The sequence below is a fragment of the Aulonocara stuartgranti genome, assembly GCF_965226115.1.
Source record: "Aulonocara stuartgranti genome assembly, chromosome: 9".
NCBI lineage: Eukaryota > Metazoa > Chordata > Actinopteri > Cichliformes > Cichlidae > Aulonocara > Aulonocara stuartgranti.
The window spans coordinates 30,888,631-30,904,717 of record NC_138960.1 but is presented as its reverse complement, the minus strand read 5'-3'; the positions used below and the strand labels follow the sequence as shown (position 1 = coordinate 30,904,717).

Below are 16,087 nucleotides of genomic sequence, written 5' to 3'. Positions count from 1 at the left end.
CCATTATCAATAAAATGATGAAAATTCTTTCCGTTTTTAAGAAAATAATAATACTGATAGTGAGCTTTAACCCCATATTATTTTCAAAAAAAATCTAGCTTAAAACAAACAAACACATTTCCTTCTGTTTTCATTAAAGGATCGAGAAAAAGATGGCAGTACTCACCCACTCTCACGGTGTCTGTCTTTATCCTTTGATTTCTTCTTTTTCTTACTCTTTTTGTGTTTTTTAGTGTGGCAGGCCTCAGAGCTGTCGTCCCTGTCTTTGCTGAGAGTCCTCTTGCAATTTTGATCCTCTTTGTCTGGAGAGGAAAGGCAAGCCCGTGGCGGGGAGCCCTTGAACTTGTTTGTTTCTGGTGCTGTAGAAGGTGAGAAATTTCCTTCCTTTGAGGAGTAATTTTCTCTCTCTTTGCCATTACTCTTATCCTTCATTGCCCAGGAGTCTTTGCTATCCTGCAGCCACCTCCGACTGCCACGAGACTCCTCTCGGTGGGAGTAACCATATCCCCTTCGCTCATGGTCAATGTCCTCTCTTGACCGGTAGCGGTAGTAATGGTAATGGTTAGAGCACCTGTCACAATCACGCTCCCGAGGGTGCTGGAAGGTTCGCTCCCGGTGACGATCGGCCTCCCATTCCCTGTAGTAACGTCCAGAAAGGGGGAAACTATCCTTGTACTGGCGGTGGTGACCGTCTTTGTAGTCCCGTCTGTACCGGTGACGATCGTCGTCGCTTTCTCGTTCGTGACTCCTATCCCTGTAGTGTCTTTCTCTATCTCTTCCAGAGCTAGAGTACAGCCGTTCCCTGTCTCGGGAAGATCATTTTTCATTGCAACTAGAACTAGGCTTGGACTGATACTGCTCCTTAGTATCCTTACGTCCTTCAGTCCCTGTTGTTGCACATTTATCTTGTGGTAGATCCTTGGCTTCATCCTTGCTTACGCTAACTTTCTGTGGAGCTGCAGAAGCTCCACTGGTGCTTTGAGAGCAGCCCGGCTGAGGGGGTAAGGCTGCAGGGTTGCCATCTTGCCCAGAAGAAGAAAGAGCGGAAGCAGATTCTTTAGCTGCAACAGAAGGGGTAGTTGTAGCAGTAGCTGAGGGTGAAGCGCTAACGGCGGAGGATTCTGTACAGTGAGGCAGGGGTTCAGATGGAGTTTTAGCCCTTGTGACAGGAGTGGAGAAATCCTGGCTTTCATTAGCAGCAGGATGAATGCTCTGAGAAGAACTAGCCTGGGATGAGGCATCTTTGCTGGAAAAATAAAATACAAAAGCAATATGAGCAATGCTTTGTCACACTGGCAGAGAGGAAAGTCAGCACAGTTTTAAGATCACTCCTCTAAACTTAAAAATTTAAATGCATAAAATGGACAGCAGAGCAATAAGTTTTTTTTAGTTCAGTGTTAGGCTTACTTTGGTTGGCTATGGTCACTGCCTATTCCATTAGCAACAGGAGCCGTAGACGTCAAACTGCCATGATTACTGCCAGAGATCTGATGTGCCCAAAATAAATAAAAGAAATATTAATAATATGCCCCTTTAAAAAAACAAAACAAAAACCCAAACAGACAAGCATTATAAAAGTAAAGACAAGATTTACCTTGTCAGGGCCGCTGTGTCCATTCACTTTGTGATGACCATTGTGGTGCCCATTTTGGCTGGATTTGAAGTCTCCATACGCTTGTCCATTTAATCCATTGCCGTGATGGTGCACTCCTGACTCCCCATTGGCGGTTTTGGGAGAATTATCAAAGACATTTCCTGTGTCTTTATTTTCATTAGGATGAGACTTGGATGAACTGCCGTTATCCAGAGTGCCACAGTTCTCTTGGTCTGATTCCCCGTTTCCTACAGGGTTCTGATCCCCATTACAGAAAGGCATGCCGCTGACTTGGTTTAGTGCACGCGGAATAAAACAAACGTCTGGTTGGACGTCTGAGGTAGACTGTGAGGAGGACAAAGAGCTGGAGGAGGAGGAGGAGCTGCTGGCGGAGGACGGCTGGCAGTAAGAGGAGGAAGAAGCAGATGGGTTCGGTTTGCTTAGCCCAATTGAAAATGAAAGCTTCTGTTGTTTGTCGCTGTCTGGAATCATTGTGGGCCGGCTTACTGAGTGGGAGATGGAAGCAGAGGAAGCAGAAGAAGCTAGTCCATGGTTTGGTTTCCCCACCACACTGCCGCTGGTGCTGGGCTTGGAGCTTGTGGGATAGTCCCTCAGAGATCCATTCCCATTAACATGAAGAGAACTCTGAAGGAACAAGAAGTCACAACAACAGGTTTTTAGAAGAGAAACACTGGGTTTAACAAAAACAACAACATTATCAGTACCCTCAGGTGAGGAAGTACCTTGTTCATGTGTGGTGGCAGCTGGGGACCTATGAAGCCAACACTGTTGTGATGCATGGTGGCGATGGTGCGTGGGATCACCACCGGCTGGGGAGATGACTGACCAGATATGCCAGCGTTATGGTTCAAGTGGCTGTAGTCCCCAGTTTTTTTCACATCTGTGCACCTGATGACATGGAAAAAAGAATATTAACCATGACAAAGCATCAACATTATAACATTAGGTTATAATAATACATTTTCTACAAGAAAACTGGGAATAAACATGTCTACATTATTAAATCATGATGGGAAAAGTTCTACTGAAGGAATAAGCCTAGAATGTTTAAAAATACCGATGTTTACTCACTTGATGTAGAAGAGGACATATGCCTGCTGGTTGAGAACGGTCCTAATGTCACTGACTGACACGGACGAGTCATTCATCTGAAACCAGTGCCCATTGCTGGCCTGTGAGACAGAATGAGAGAGATGTGACACAGCAGATTCAGTTTCTGAATTGAATTTGAGCTAAAAAGAAGAATCTTATGGCTATATAGGGGTCTTTTTTTTCTTTCTTTCAATGCATACAAAGTATTTTTCTCTGTTTGCATTCAGTTTTCTGCTGAAATGTGTTGTTTATGGTGTGTGTTTGTTTGTACTACGCAACAGCAGCATTCAAACAGATTCGGGCACAGCCAGTACCTTAATATAGCAGAAATAGTGTCCAGCATGACAACTCAATTCAGAGTGAACCAGCACAGCATACAGCCTGTAGAGCTGGGGCTCCCCGTGGGACTGAGACACTGTTACTATTTCTACCATTTCTTCTTGGAGCAACTGTAATGCACATAATTTCCTTAGGGATTAATAAAGTATTCTGATTCTGATTCTGATTGTTTCAGGATGACCTGCCATTATCCAATGACACATCTGCTTACCTGTATCTTTTGCTCGTTTCTCCTCTTCTTCTTTTCTCTTTTTTCTAAACTGAGGACCTGATGGCTTTGAACTTTTCTTGTCCATCTTCCATTGGTTTTAATTTTGCACTGCAGTATGAACACCCATCCCTCAACCCAAGGATCACCACAACATGATCTAACACACCTACACCTTAGTTCACAGATTCATTTTGTCTAGGGTGCATTTCTGAGATTTCACACAACCCAGGATTCAAATCATGAATACATAATGGGCTTGGATTTACATCATTATGAATGAAATGCGCTCTATTTGGAAGCAGCCGCCCCCTCCTCCCCTTTCGGTTGTGTGTGAGACTTTAAATCATCAAACTGTAAATTTTAAATTGTTATTGATCCCTTTATCCCTAGTCCTAAAGTGTATATTTATTTTCTTACTCTTCTTATATATATTATTTGTTTACTTGCACTGCTGTAACTGGAGCTTCGTTGTCTCGTCTCTCTTTGTTCAGTCTGACGTCACTAGCCGTGTCTAGGTCTAAACTCCGCTGCAGGTCCATATATATCAAACGATCACTATGGCAATCTGTTGTGTTTAGAACCACGTCTTCAAGCAACTTAAAGAAGTCCAGAGGCTTTTCTTTCCAAGCTCCTTAGACTACGATGACGTGGATGACTGAGAACCTTCACAGACACGTCTTTTCCTGTCGTTGTCCCGATGTCCAATATTTCCTCTGTAACGTGCAAATTGGAGTCCACACCACAGATGAAAATGGCCAGCTGTGCAATGTCCATCATGTCTGTACTTTCATCCACAGCAAAAGAGTATGCAATAAAGTCTTTGCTTCTTTCACACAACCATGTTCTTAAATCAGTGGTCATCTCACAAACTTGATCAACAATCGTATTTCTGCTCAGGCTCACATTTGCCAAAATGTTTTGTCTGGACACAAGAAGTCGTACACCTAATATCAATAAAAAAGGATGATTTAGCACTAGCTGCAGCTCACAGTCTACAACTTCTCTGGTCAAATTAGCTCGAGGATGCATTTCCAAAAAATGCTCCCATGACATAACTTTTGAGTCATTCACAGGCCTATATACACACTGTACAGCTTCATGATAAAACTTTTTTTAAATATAATGAATGTGGGAAAAGCCGGTGCCCTCTGTCACACCCAATTTGGGATGAATCAGTGATGTACCATTTCAAATTCAGCTTCGCATCATTTTGCTTTTTTTTTTGTTTGTTTGAATTATTTCGTTGTTTTTACTCTTGCTTAAATAAAAACATTTCATATATAAATCTGATGCAGAAAAGACAACATCACCTGCATCCAGGAAATGACAGAGTGCTTTGAAACACTGGATTTTCCCAGAAAACAGAAAGTCATTTCATGCCGGTGGTGTCAAATTTAATGAAGTTGGGTTTTTCTTCCCCAGTTCTATTTCATCGAACTGCAAACAGGCCAGAAATTCCCGTTCAGTTTCTCAGATATGAGGATTTGAACGCGTTGTATTGGGCCTCCTAACCACATGAAGGCGCTGTTTGTTTCAGTAATACTGAAAAATCCTGAAATCTGCTGGTCCCTTTAACGCAACTCACATGGAACTCCTGGCCGGTTCTGCCTCGCGTGCTGGCAGTTGCAGCGTTCGTGGACCGGACCGAGCTTAGATATTGTCACCTATCAGTCTTCCTTTTTCGTTTCGCACTTTAAAATCGAATTTTCCCAAAAGGAAAATCTGTAGCTAGCTTTTAGAACTACCAAGTGACATATTTGACAGGTGTCGCATTGGGAAGAAGGCACACAACTCGTTTTATGTACGAGTCTGTCAACGTCAACGTCAACTAACAGTACCGCTCACAAAACGGTTATCTGAGGGGTGACAGAGATGACAGAAGAGCTCGAGCAGATTCTTTCGCAGCTCACACAGCCTGATAATGCAATTATTCAGCAGGTAACGTCACAAATAATTTTATTAAAGTTAACGTTAGCCTTACTTTGCCCGGCTATAAGTGAACTTTTTGAAATGGCTGCTGGAGATAAGCTAGCTGATGTTTGTTAAGGTTTGGTTAGCTAACTGTTAAACCACTGGTACTGATATTTAGGACCACTGGGTTGTTATATTAGCAGTTTACTGCCTGAATAGTTGGTACCTTAATTAAAAACCAGGCTTAGGTTGTGAGTCAGTTGGTGAGCTGTTATTTCTTTGTGGCACCCACCACAGACAATCTCTTTTGTCCTCTTTTAGGCCACAGCCCAGCTGAAACAGGCGTTCAAAGACCCAGCTATTATTCCAGGCTTGTGTGCGGTCATGAGTGGCTCCCAAAACCCTCAGGTACTATATACCTTTTATTATTTTATCCTCTAGTGTGTGTGTGAAAAGAATGCCCATCTTTGTAAACATTTGGCATCCAACATGCAGATCCGTCAGTCAGCTGCAGTGATGCTGAGGCTGAGGGTGAAGAAACACTGGAAGAAGATCAGCCCTAATGACAGAGAGAGGTTTGAGTTTTACTTTTCTTTCACACTACCAGCTTTCATAGTTTAAACTCTGCTGTGATGTTTGCGTTTTATTCACACAGTCTGAAGGCAGTGGTGCTGCAGGCTTTCATGCAGGAAACAGAGTAAGAAAATGCTGCACTTACTGTTTTGCATTCTGTAGATATAGACCTACACATTTGAGCTGTCATGAGCCGTTGTTTCTCTGTTTATTTTCTTTGCAGGCACACGGTGCAGCATTCACTCTCCCAGCTGTGCGCTGTAATGGTTAAACATGAGACACCAGACCGTTGGCCTGCCCTGCTCCAGCTTCTCAATCAGTCCACCAAGAGCAGCAACCCTCATGACAGACAGGTAGCCTGATCAAGCACCAGATAGGAGTTCAGATTAGTTTAATGTATTTACAAGTGTAGATGATGATAGATGCACATGTCTGGACTAGTTCATAACCTGTGTTAGCTATAGCTTAAAGCAAGGATGTCACACACATTTTGCATTGTGGGCCACATAAAGCTGACTTTGATTTTAAGTGATACACACCAGTGAAAGTTTAACTACACATTTAATCTGTAATATAGCTTAACATAAGAAAAAGAAGTGCAGTTTTAACTGTATGTCTCAGGTTTTCTACATGATAATAACAAATGATGCTTTAGTTAATGAAAGACAATTGCCAGTATAGCTCATTGGGCTTAATTTGTAAGAAGTAAATGTGTAAAAAATGGTAGCTCATTGCCCAGACTGTTCAGTAAGTTTTTGTTAATTCACAGAAAATATACTGTTTGTTCTATGTTTTCCCTGCTTGTTACCTTGTGTCTAAACAAACAAAAAACAGATTTCCAAACAGGTCAATTTCTGTCTTTTTTTCCCTCTGGTTTAGTATAAATGGGTGAAGTCTGTAAAGGTTAGAAAACATACAGTTAAAAGTGCAAAGTTTATATCCCCCTTTACATTTTTTTCAGCTGTATTAGGCTGGCCAATTCTGGTTCTCAGGCCTTATGTTTGAAACATTTGGGTTAAAGTCTCATATTTTATTACAATTTGTGCATAGTTTAATCACTAGAAATATCGTAATTTTTTTGCCAGGTTGGACTCCTGCTGCTGAACAAGGTGATCGAATCCAACGCTGAGCCTTTCAAGCCCCACTACTGCCAGCTCCTGCAGCTGCTTCGTAGTGTGCTGGAAGACCACAACAACCCTACAGCTCTGTACTATTGCATCCTCACCCTCACAGCCATAACAGAATTCATTGGCACAGAAGAGATGGTGAGGCAAAACAACATTTCAGGCAATGTGCAGACATTGAAACTATTCCACAAGAGATTTGTTTATAATTGCACTGCATGTGATCCGTTACAACTTAAGTTGAAATAATTTTCAAAAATCTAGAAGTATTTTGTCACAACTCAATAACATCTTGCTCTCTTATAGCACCTGATGCGTTCCATCCTCCCAAATCTGATTGTTGCCCTGAAATGTCTCATCAAGGCTGATCAGGTAAATTCTAGCAAATGCTTTTGTACCTAATGTGTTGATAAATACCTACTAAATTATTACTTCTGTCTCTCCCTTCACAGAACCAAGCCAGTGAGGCCATGGAGGTGTTTAATGAGCTCATGGAGAGTGAGGTGTCCGTTATCGTCCCACATGTTGCTGACGTTGTCCGCTTCTTCTTGGAGGTACGACCTAATTGTGTGAATTCTGTTTGATATTCTAAATTTTATTCATTTTTTTAAGCTGACAAGTGATGTTTGGTACCTGAATGCTCAGAGGGTTTTACATGTGCTTTCTGCTTGTGTTAGGTCGGCAGTGACACCAATCTGAGTGACTCTCTGCGAGTGAAAGCGCTCTCTTGCGTCACCTTCCTCATCAAGTTGAAGAGTAAGGTGAGTCATCCACCAGCTCTTTAAATATCTGCCTTATGTGTGTGTGTGTATGTGGAGTTGTAGAGCATATGAGAATCTTATGGGTCTGTCAAAAGACATGACTGCTTGTCTTGTCTTTTCTTGACACCAAACGTAGTGTTTACCACTGATAGCCATCCTAAAAAAAGCAACGAAAACAATTCACAAATTAAAGTTAACATTGTTCTCACACATTTTATTATGTGCAGTTTAGTCATTATAATTTATAGAATTTAGAGAATAATTAAAAATACTAAGCTGTGACTTGACAAAATTATATATGTCATAAGTATAGGTCATCTGATTTTGGACCTTCTAGGAAGAGACGGTTTGTCTACAAGATTTTCTTTGTATTCGATTAAAATGAATAAATGAGTGTTTTCTGGGAATGGGACTAGTTATGCAAAATGAATTAAACTGACTGTAAAAACAAAGTGCAATCTCTTGTGACACATAACTGAATAAAAGCGGATTTACATAATGGATACTCCTTGTACTTCCAGCAGCTGGGAACTGGTTTGGTTTTTATTGGATACTTATTGGTGGAGTATCACATAGCTTTAAAATGTACGGAATATAAAAGTTGGATGCGAAATTTGAAATAATATATTTTTCTAATCTTCACAGACTGTGCTGAAGCAGAAGCTCCTGAGCCCAATCCTGCAGGCCATTTTCCCTGTACTGACTGCAGCTCCACCTCCGGGTGAGCAGGACCCAGAAGATGAAGAGGACGACAGCGGAGATGGAACAGATAATGAAAGTCCCAAACACTGTGCTGCTCAGGTGTTTAACTATTTTGATATAAATTGTGCTTTTTTGTTGTTTTTTATCAAAGAAGTTCACTTTGCAGGAGCTTAAAGTAATTTTGAATAAGATTTGACCTGTTCTTTTGTCTGTTTTCAGATTATTGACACTATGGCTCTTCATATGCCTCCAGAGAAACTGTTCCAACAACTGGTAGGTCATATAGATTTGGAATAACTCTGATCCCTGGCTGTTGTATCTGCTTTCTGATAGTGTGTTAAATTGTTTTGTTTTGTTTTGTTGTTTGTAATAGATGCCCCTTACTCAGACCTGCCTTGCCAGTGAAAATCCATATCAGAGGAAGGGAGGCCTCATGTGTCTTGCTGTGCTGGCTGAAGGGTGTGCAGACCACATACGCACTAAGTACGAACGCTTGACATGAAATAAGTGTATATATGTTGTTGATATGTGTTCAAATCTATACATGCAGTTTGATTTTGACAATGTCTAAACATTCTTTGTGTATCTGTGTGGTAGGATTTTAAAATCAGTGCTGCAAACAGTATGTCAGAGTCTTTCAGACAGCAGTGAGGTGGTACGCAGTGCAGGCCTTTTTGCCCTTGGACAATTCTCTGAACATTTACAGGTGAGTCAGAACACCTCAGTGGGAAAAGCTGTTTTTCTGTTTATTTTTGGTTTTCAAGCCTTTAAAATCTGGTTCTTTGGGGTTTATACCTGGAATGAAGTGCTTGCATGTTTTATTCTATTTGTGACACAGTATGCTCAGTTTAGACCTTATTTACAACGGGAACTGTGTGTGAAGGAATGGACAGAAGTTATCATAAGATGTTGCATGCTATAGGATGTACTTAAAGTGTCACTTATCTCAAACCTGATCTATATGGATGTGTATAGTTTTTTCCACAATAAAACGAAGAACTATTCTCAGTTTCTTTTTCTAAATTTTCCTTCTTTGCTTTCCAGCCTGAAGTGAGCACGTATTGTTCAGAATTGATGCCTTTGTTGCTGGGATACCTTTCTTCGTTGAACCAGGCCAAGGTTGGCCACGTCACGAAAGCGTTTTACGCCCTAGAGAACTTCATGGAGAACCTAGGTAAAATATCTCCCCAGAGACAAGCACAGTAAAAGTCACACAACTTCCCTACAAGGGGAGAAATTACCAAAATGTTCTGCAAACCAAAAACTATTGTTAAACAAAACAAAAAGTCACCTTCTTTTCATCATCCCTCATTTTGGTTTTACAAACAGGAGCTGATATTGAGCCCTATCTGCCCACTCTGATGGAGACGATGCTTTCTGCTCTGAACAACACTGATAACCTCAAGATAAAAGAACTGGCAGTGTCTGCTATCGGTGCCATAGGTAACTGAATGTCAGGGTTTTATACATTAACCAGTAAAAAAAAAGAGTTCTAGTTTTCTGACTGACTGTGTAAGATAATAGTTCAATAAACATCCTCAATTATTTGTTCTTCCAGTGTCAAATACAGAAAGATAGAAAGACAAGCTATTATGACATTAAATCTTATCTCTTAAATGAAAACTAACCTAATCTCTCAACTACCTCAAATGACTTTAACAGCCAATGCTGCCAAGGAGCTGCTGGTTCCCTACTTCACCCCAGTTATTGAAAGTTTGAAGGGCTTTCTGACCACCACCACAGAGGAAATGAGGTCTCTACAAACTCAGTCTTTGGGTTGGTAAACTTCAAAATTCTCTCTAAACTAAAAAGTTTTCTTTTGAGATCAGGAAACATTTTAACCACACGTTCCCTGGTAGTTTCTGTAGGCTCTGTCTCACTGTTTTATTGTTGCTGTCAGATACTCTCTCTGTTCTGGCCCGCACCATTGGCAAAGATGTCTTCAGTCCTCTTGCTGCTGAGTGTGTTCAACTGGGCCTCAACCTCACCAATACCATTGATGACCCTGACCTAAGACGCTGCACGTATGTTACAACTCTTTATTGAACAAAGCAAACATTCAAGAAGTCAACGTTGTGATTCAAAACACATTTTTAACTAGTCCTCATTTCATTCCCTGCTAAAAGATCTCTCCCTGCTGTCAGAGCTTTATTATTGTGTTGTTGTGGTCTTCATAAATAGTAGTACAGAAAAGCTCCAGCTTACCTGTTGGTTGTCCTTCACCTCTCTGTCGCTCCATCTTTCAGGTACAGCCTCTATTCTGCTGTATCCATAGTCACCCCTGATTGCCTGACTCCTCACCTCACTGCCATAACAACTGTAATGCTGTATGCTCTGAAGTCCAGTGAAGGCGTCACGGTAGAAACTATTACTGTAGCACTTGTGTTTGAAATATTCTCAATTAAAACGAATGTTTCAATTTCCCACTTCCTATTTTGTTGTTTTCAGGCACATCTTGAGGAGGACAAGGCGTTTGTTCTGCTGGACGATGATGACGATGAAAATGACGAAAAAGATACAGAGATTTTTTTAGAAGATGACAAAGGGACAGATATCCATGATGTGGCTGGGTAAGGCTCACATACTTGCACACACACGTAGTTCATGTTCATCCAAATACTCACACTGAAAACCCAATGTGTCCATGTCTTAGGTTCAGTGTGGAGAATGCCTACATTGACGAAAAGGAGGATGCCTGCGAGGCACTAGGAGAGATTGCCTTCAATGCTGGGTAAAACTTCGTAACTTCTTCTTTTCTTTTTTTTTTTTTTTAAACCTTCAGTGATGGGAATTTTACAGAGATTAACACACATGGATAAATGTACTTAATAAGAATAAAAAATTAGGAAGTGTTCTAAAACTTGTGTCCCATGCGAGACATTTTAGATGTGAACATGTGTGTAATTTTTGCTCTTGTTGCTGTGGTTTCCCCTGACAGTGTTGCCTTCCAGCCCTTCCTGGAGTCCAGCTTCCAGCAGGTTTATGAGATGAGAGATGTAAGTGGCTCCGGTTGGCTGGTTGACCAAATATCCCTCTCGTTTAATGTGCTGTGAAGGGCACTTTGTGGTCTGTAATTGTGCATCTAGTTATAAATGACCGTCTATAGGTTAATTGATAATGTTGATTTGAATCCTGCCTTATATTGTTATCTTTGGTCAGTTTTAAAAGCTATTTTCACAGATATAAAAATGTTTTACTATTTCCCTTGATAAGCTTTAACAAAGGTGAGGCAGCTAAAACAATCTTCTAACAGTATATAGACTACTGCTAAATACATTGTAAGAGACTGTAAGTTGTGGCTAATAAACATTAAAGACCCTTTCCTTAAAAAAAAAACAAACAAACACATTTATGCTTTGGCAAGGTGATCAAATGTTTTCCTGCTAGCTGTTGTGCCTATATCATTTTATTAATACCTTACTTTTTCAGACGATATGTTGGTACTGCTGTGAGAAAAATGTGGCATTACAGTATCCCTTTTTTTACGGGTCAATCCTTGTTGGTTCTGCCATAATGCCAGGGTCCCTCATACTTTATCTTCCTTTAACTTCAGGAGGGTCATACTTGCATTGAACCTGTCACGTCTGTCAGCCCCACCCAGTAAGCTGTAGTATTCTCTCTTACTTTTCTCCCCAGTTTCCCCATGAGGATGTTCGCAGGGCAGCGTTTGGAGCCATGGGGCAGTTTTGCCGAGCTCAGCACAAAGTGTGGAAGGAGAATCCCACTGAGGCCAACCAGCAGGGTATTACAGGGCACCAGCAAGCTGAATTAGGCAGTAGTATTGTCTGCTCTAGATTCAGTAACACAGCCGAGGCGGATAAGACAAGTTTCTAAACAGAGATAGAAAGTTGCATATAGATTTTATATCCTGGAAAATTATATCCAGTTTCAACTTAGAAATGTGCTTTTTGTGTATAACAGGAATCAGCGCCATTGCTTTTCATACATTTTAACTTTCTTCTTCGATGTTTCTGCACATCTTTTGTCCCACACTCAGCCCTGTTGAAGTTGTTGGATATAGTGGTTCCCTGCTTTTTGGAAACGGTGCGAAGGGAGCCCGAGCGTCATGTTGTGATGGGTGTCTTGGAAAGCATGAATAGTGTCATCAAGTCCTGCAAAGAGGAGGTTTTCAAAAACCCTTCCCGCCTGAAGGAGATCAGCCATGCCATCCGCGATGTGCTCAAGAAAAAGGTGAGGGTGTGGGTGATGGATGGTTTTATTTGCTAAAACTCATTTGTCACAGATTGTTTTGCTTAGAATGAATTGTGCTTTAAAAGCCTTCCACTTTTTTTTTCCTGTTGTTTTCTCTGCCTTCTCAGACCCCGTGTCAGGACAGCGGTGGTGATGAAGCTGATGATGAAGACCAACAGGTGCTGCAAATCAAACAGTAAACTGGATCAACACAATGCTGAATTTTTGCTGTGAAAATATCTGTCCTGATCCAAGAGCTTTAGTTTTCTGTGGCCCACTTTTAAATACAATGCAGTCAAAAGTAACAATACGAGTCTGTGAAGTTTTTATCTCTTTTTTCCCTCCGTATTGATTATTCCTGTTGATGTGCTGTGTGTTTCAGGCAGAGTATGATGCCATGCTCCAGGAGTTTGCAGGGGAGGGAATCCCCTTGGTGGCCGCCTCCGTTCCTGCAGACAACTTTTTCCCCTTCCTCAATGACCTGTTGCCCTTCATCATGAACAAAGCTGTGAGTCCGAATGCACTGATACATTTAGGCGTGTGACAGGAGTACTTTATACCCCAGCACCTTTTTCTTTTTTCAGATGGCAGTTTATTACAAAGCAAGTAACAGAACTAGTACCATGTGTTATCCCCTGCCATCCGTAGATGTTACAGATCTCAACTTATAAATAAATAAGAAAAAATATTTAAAAGAGAACATAAATAAAGTCACACAGTCATTTAACGAAGACTTCCAAAATTTCAATTTTATAGGTTTAACATATTTGACCCAAATATCCCAAAGTTTAAGATCAATAAAGAAAGAAAACATTTCCATAGTGTAAATATCACTTAATATATCTGTGTCAAGAGATTTATTCTAAAAGACACTTCTTCAGCTGAGTCTGAAAGGTAGAAACACACAGACGCTGTAGTTTTTACTTGCAAGGGCGGTCACAGAGCGCTCACACGAGAGTGGGGGGCCCTGTGATCAGCGCTCTGTTCTTGCACTTGTCTTTATTTATACACAAGAAAAGTAATACAATAATGAAAACATTTGTTCAGTGGAATATTGATACGTGTGTGTGTGTGTGTGTGTTTGAATGTGGGAAGCAGCCCCTTTTCCTGGTAAGAGCTCAGAACTGCTTGTTCAGCTTCTTACTATCGCTGTGGGAAGATTCAGATAAAAATATCTGAACAAGTTTTATAAAAGAACAATCAGTTCTAAGTAATAAAAAGGTCATCATGCAGTATTCTATCACATGTAAACTTATATCATTAAAAGCTTATACTGACTACTAAGTACAATTTTCCATTGACAATCTGTCACTCTTGAACTGATTGATTTTGCTAAGCACAGAGAAATGTTTTTAATCTGGTTTGAAATCCTTTGGGAAGAGTCACCCTAATAAATCATATTTATTTACTGAATTTCATAGAAATCCTCGTGCACCGTGGCAGACCGGTCCTTCTCTGTGGGCACCATTGCAGAAATCCTCCATGCTCTCATGAGCGTGTCTGGGGGGCGGGGAGTGGCAGGCCGCCTGTCCAATCGCTTGCTTCCTGTACTGGTAGCTGGAGCGAAGGACAGTGACCCTGAGGTTCGGAACAACAGCGTGTTTGGACTGGGATGCCTGGCTCAGGCAGCTGGACCCATCGTTGTATCGTATCCTTCTTAACTGTGTGTGCTTCTGTTTGGAATAATTGTTGTGTTTGGCAGTACACATTTTATTTTGTTTTTTCAGACTAAATTAAATCCATTGCAGTCCTTAGCAAAGTCTGTCTCAGAGACTATCCCATGATGCTGTCTGTGTTTTCCAACCTGCTGTCCAAGGAATCTGACCTCAGGGTAATTGATAACCTGTGTGCTGCCCTCTGCAGGATGATCATGAGCAATGTGGATGCTGTCCCTCTGGAACAGGTTTGTTATATTAAATATTTCAGCTAATGGTTCTCACCTCTTCAGCTAAACTTAACTACAGCATATTTTCACAAGCAGGAAGCTGAGTGCAACAGTGCTGCAAAAATGTTTTCAGAATTTCAAGCAAATGACTCTTTGCTCACTGACAGGTGTTGCCAGCTTTGGTGGCTCGTCTCCCGCTCAAAGAGGACCAAGAAGAGAACAATACAGTGTTCAGCTGCCTGGCTATGCTCTACACACACAGCCCTGCTCTGGTACAGTCAAAACCACATTTACATCTGTTTACATTTCCAATGTAGAGGATGAGTTTAGATCACTGTGGTCCATTGTCAATTGTGTTGCACAGGAAATTGTGTTTCCTTACATTTATTTTGTGTTGAAAGAAGTCTTTGATCCACATTGATTATTAAAGAGCAGCTGTTCACATGTTTAGAAAGATGCTTTGTAAGGAAAACTTCTGACCAATCATCTTTTATTAAATGTTAAATCATTTATTCTTACAATCTAACACATGCAGAAACTTTGACATGCTCTGATGTAAATCTTGAATTTCTTCACATTGTGCATTTTGTCCCTAAATGTAAAAATATTTGAATCAGACTTTTTTCCTTAAGTTTATGTATTTTTTTTTTATCTCTTTCAGGTCGTGAATTTAATGAAACCCATAGTTGCTGCTTCCAGTCATGTCCTAGGCAACAAGGATGTTGATAAAGGTGAAGATTTCTGCAGAATAGCAGATTGCATGTAAAAATTCCCTCGAATGAACCCTCGTGACTCAGAGCTTCACATCTGATGTTTCTTAGCATCCTGCACAGCACTCTCATCAGTATTTCGTTCTTTTGTAGTGATCTGTCTCCAGTGTTGACCTCTAACTCTGTTTGTTTCTCCTCCACAGAAAGCCAGAACATTTCAGTAGCACTCATGCAAAAGTTTGCCCAGAACCACAGTGCTGAGTTCCAAGCAGCTGTGACCTCACTTCCTGCAGAGCAGAGGGATAGTCTCAGCGCAGCCATCACTGCCTCATAGCCCACACACATAGATACATCCTTCCACTCAACAACCAGAAAAATTATACTGTAGGTAGAAAATGGGACAGTTGTGTGTCATGTTTAAGCTGGATGATCTAAGTGCAGCACTTCAGCCATTCTTCAAAAGTTATTATTACATTCAGCAGCTCTTCTTTTTATTTATTTGCTAACATGCATGCTGTGTTTACATTTTCTTATGTTAGGAGTTCTGGTTCTATTTTGATTTCCTGCTTTACTATAAATCAATTTAACCTGTGGAGAAAGATGTGTGTTCTTGCTCCTTTGAACTGCCTTATTCAGAGATTTCTTAATGTTTGTACACATGCTGAGTTATTAGTTTTGAAAACAGTTACTTTACCTTTAGTACTCTGCTGATGCTCAGAAATACAACCTGTGACCTTACAGAGCCCAAAAAACTTTCACAAAACACAAATTAACAAGGACAGAAGCTTTTTACAAATGCTTCAGTAATGTAATTCTAACAAGTTATGCAATGTCAGTTCAGAAGTATTTATCACTAAATAAAACCAGTCTTGTCATAATAAGCTTTGCTGTGGACCGTTGGAGCATTCATGTTAAAACTTTCTTACAAAAAAAGGTAATCAGATGTTAAGTTTGTTCAATTTCAGTTGTACTC

At 40.7% G+C, this 16,087-nt stretch overlaps 1 protein-coding gene and 1 pseudogene across 2 annotated transcripts in view; one reads left to right on the top strand and one right to left on the bottom strand.

The window, feature by feature from the left end:
* LOC309713817 overlaps window positions 1–4,449 on the bottom strand; it is a 31,202-nt pseudogene extending 26,753 nt beyond the window's left edge. Inside the window, exons 1-6 of the transcript XR_014280688.1 lie at window positions 3,022–4,449; window positions 2,687–2,787; window positions 2,338–2,503; window positions 1,595–2,239; window positions 1,408–1,487; window positions 167–1,246 (exon numbers count right to left, since the gene is read on the bottom strand). The product of XR_014280688.1 is annotated as an uncharacterized misc_RNA (transcript). The remainder of the gene's footprint in view (window positions 1–166; window positions 1,247–1,407; window positions 1,488–1,594; window positions 2,240–2,337; window positions 2,504–2,686; window positions 2,788–3,021) is intronic.
* Window positions 4,450–4,799: 350 nt separating this feature from the next.
* Window positions 4,800–15,995, top strand: ipo4 (importin 4). The gene is made up of 30 exons (XM_082547464.1): window positions 4,800–5,195; window positions 5,490–5,576; window positions 5,664–5,743; window positions 5,824–5,865; window positions 5,965–6,094; window positions 6,827–7,006; window positions 7,172–7,237; window positions 7,318–7,419; window positions 7,543–7,626; window positions 8,272–8,427; window positions 8,548–8,601; window positions 8,702–8,811; window positions 8,926–9,034; window positions 9,373–9,502; window positions 9,658–9,771; window positions 9,991–10,104; window positions 10,229–10,352; window positions 10,575–10,686; window positions 10,777–10,898; window positions 10,982–11,059; window positions 11,267–11,324; window positions 11,965–12,070; window positions 12,326–12,519; window positions 12,648–12,698; window positions 12,902–13,027; window positions 13,941–14,167; window positions 14,290–14,422; window positions 14,572–14,676; window positions 15,066–15,135; window positions 15,318–15,995. Exons 1-30 carry the CDS (start codon window positions 5,130–5,132, stop codon window positions 15,446–15,448), a joined length of 3,261 nt encoding a protein of 1,086 aa, XP_082403590.1. The 5' UTR covers window positions 4,800–5,129; the 3' UTR covers window positions 15,449–15,995.
* The last annotated feature ends 92 nt before the right edge of the window (window positions 15,996–16,087 follow it).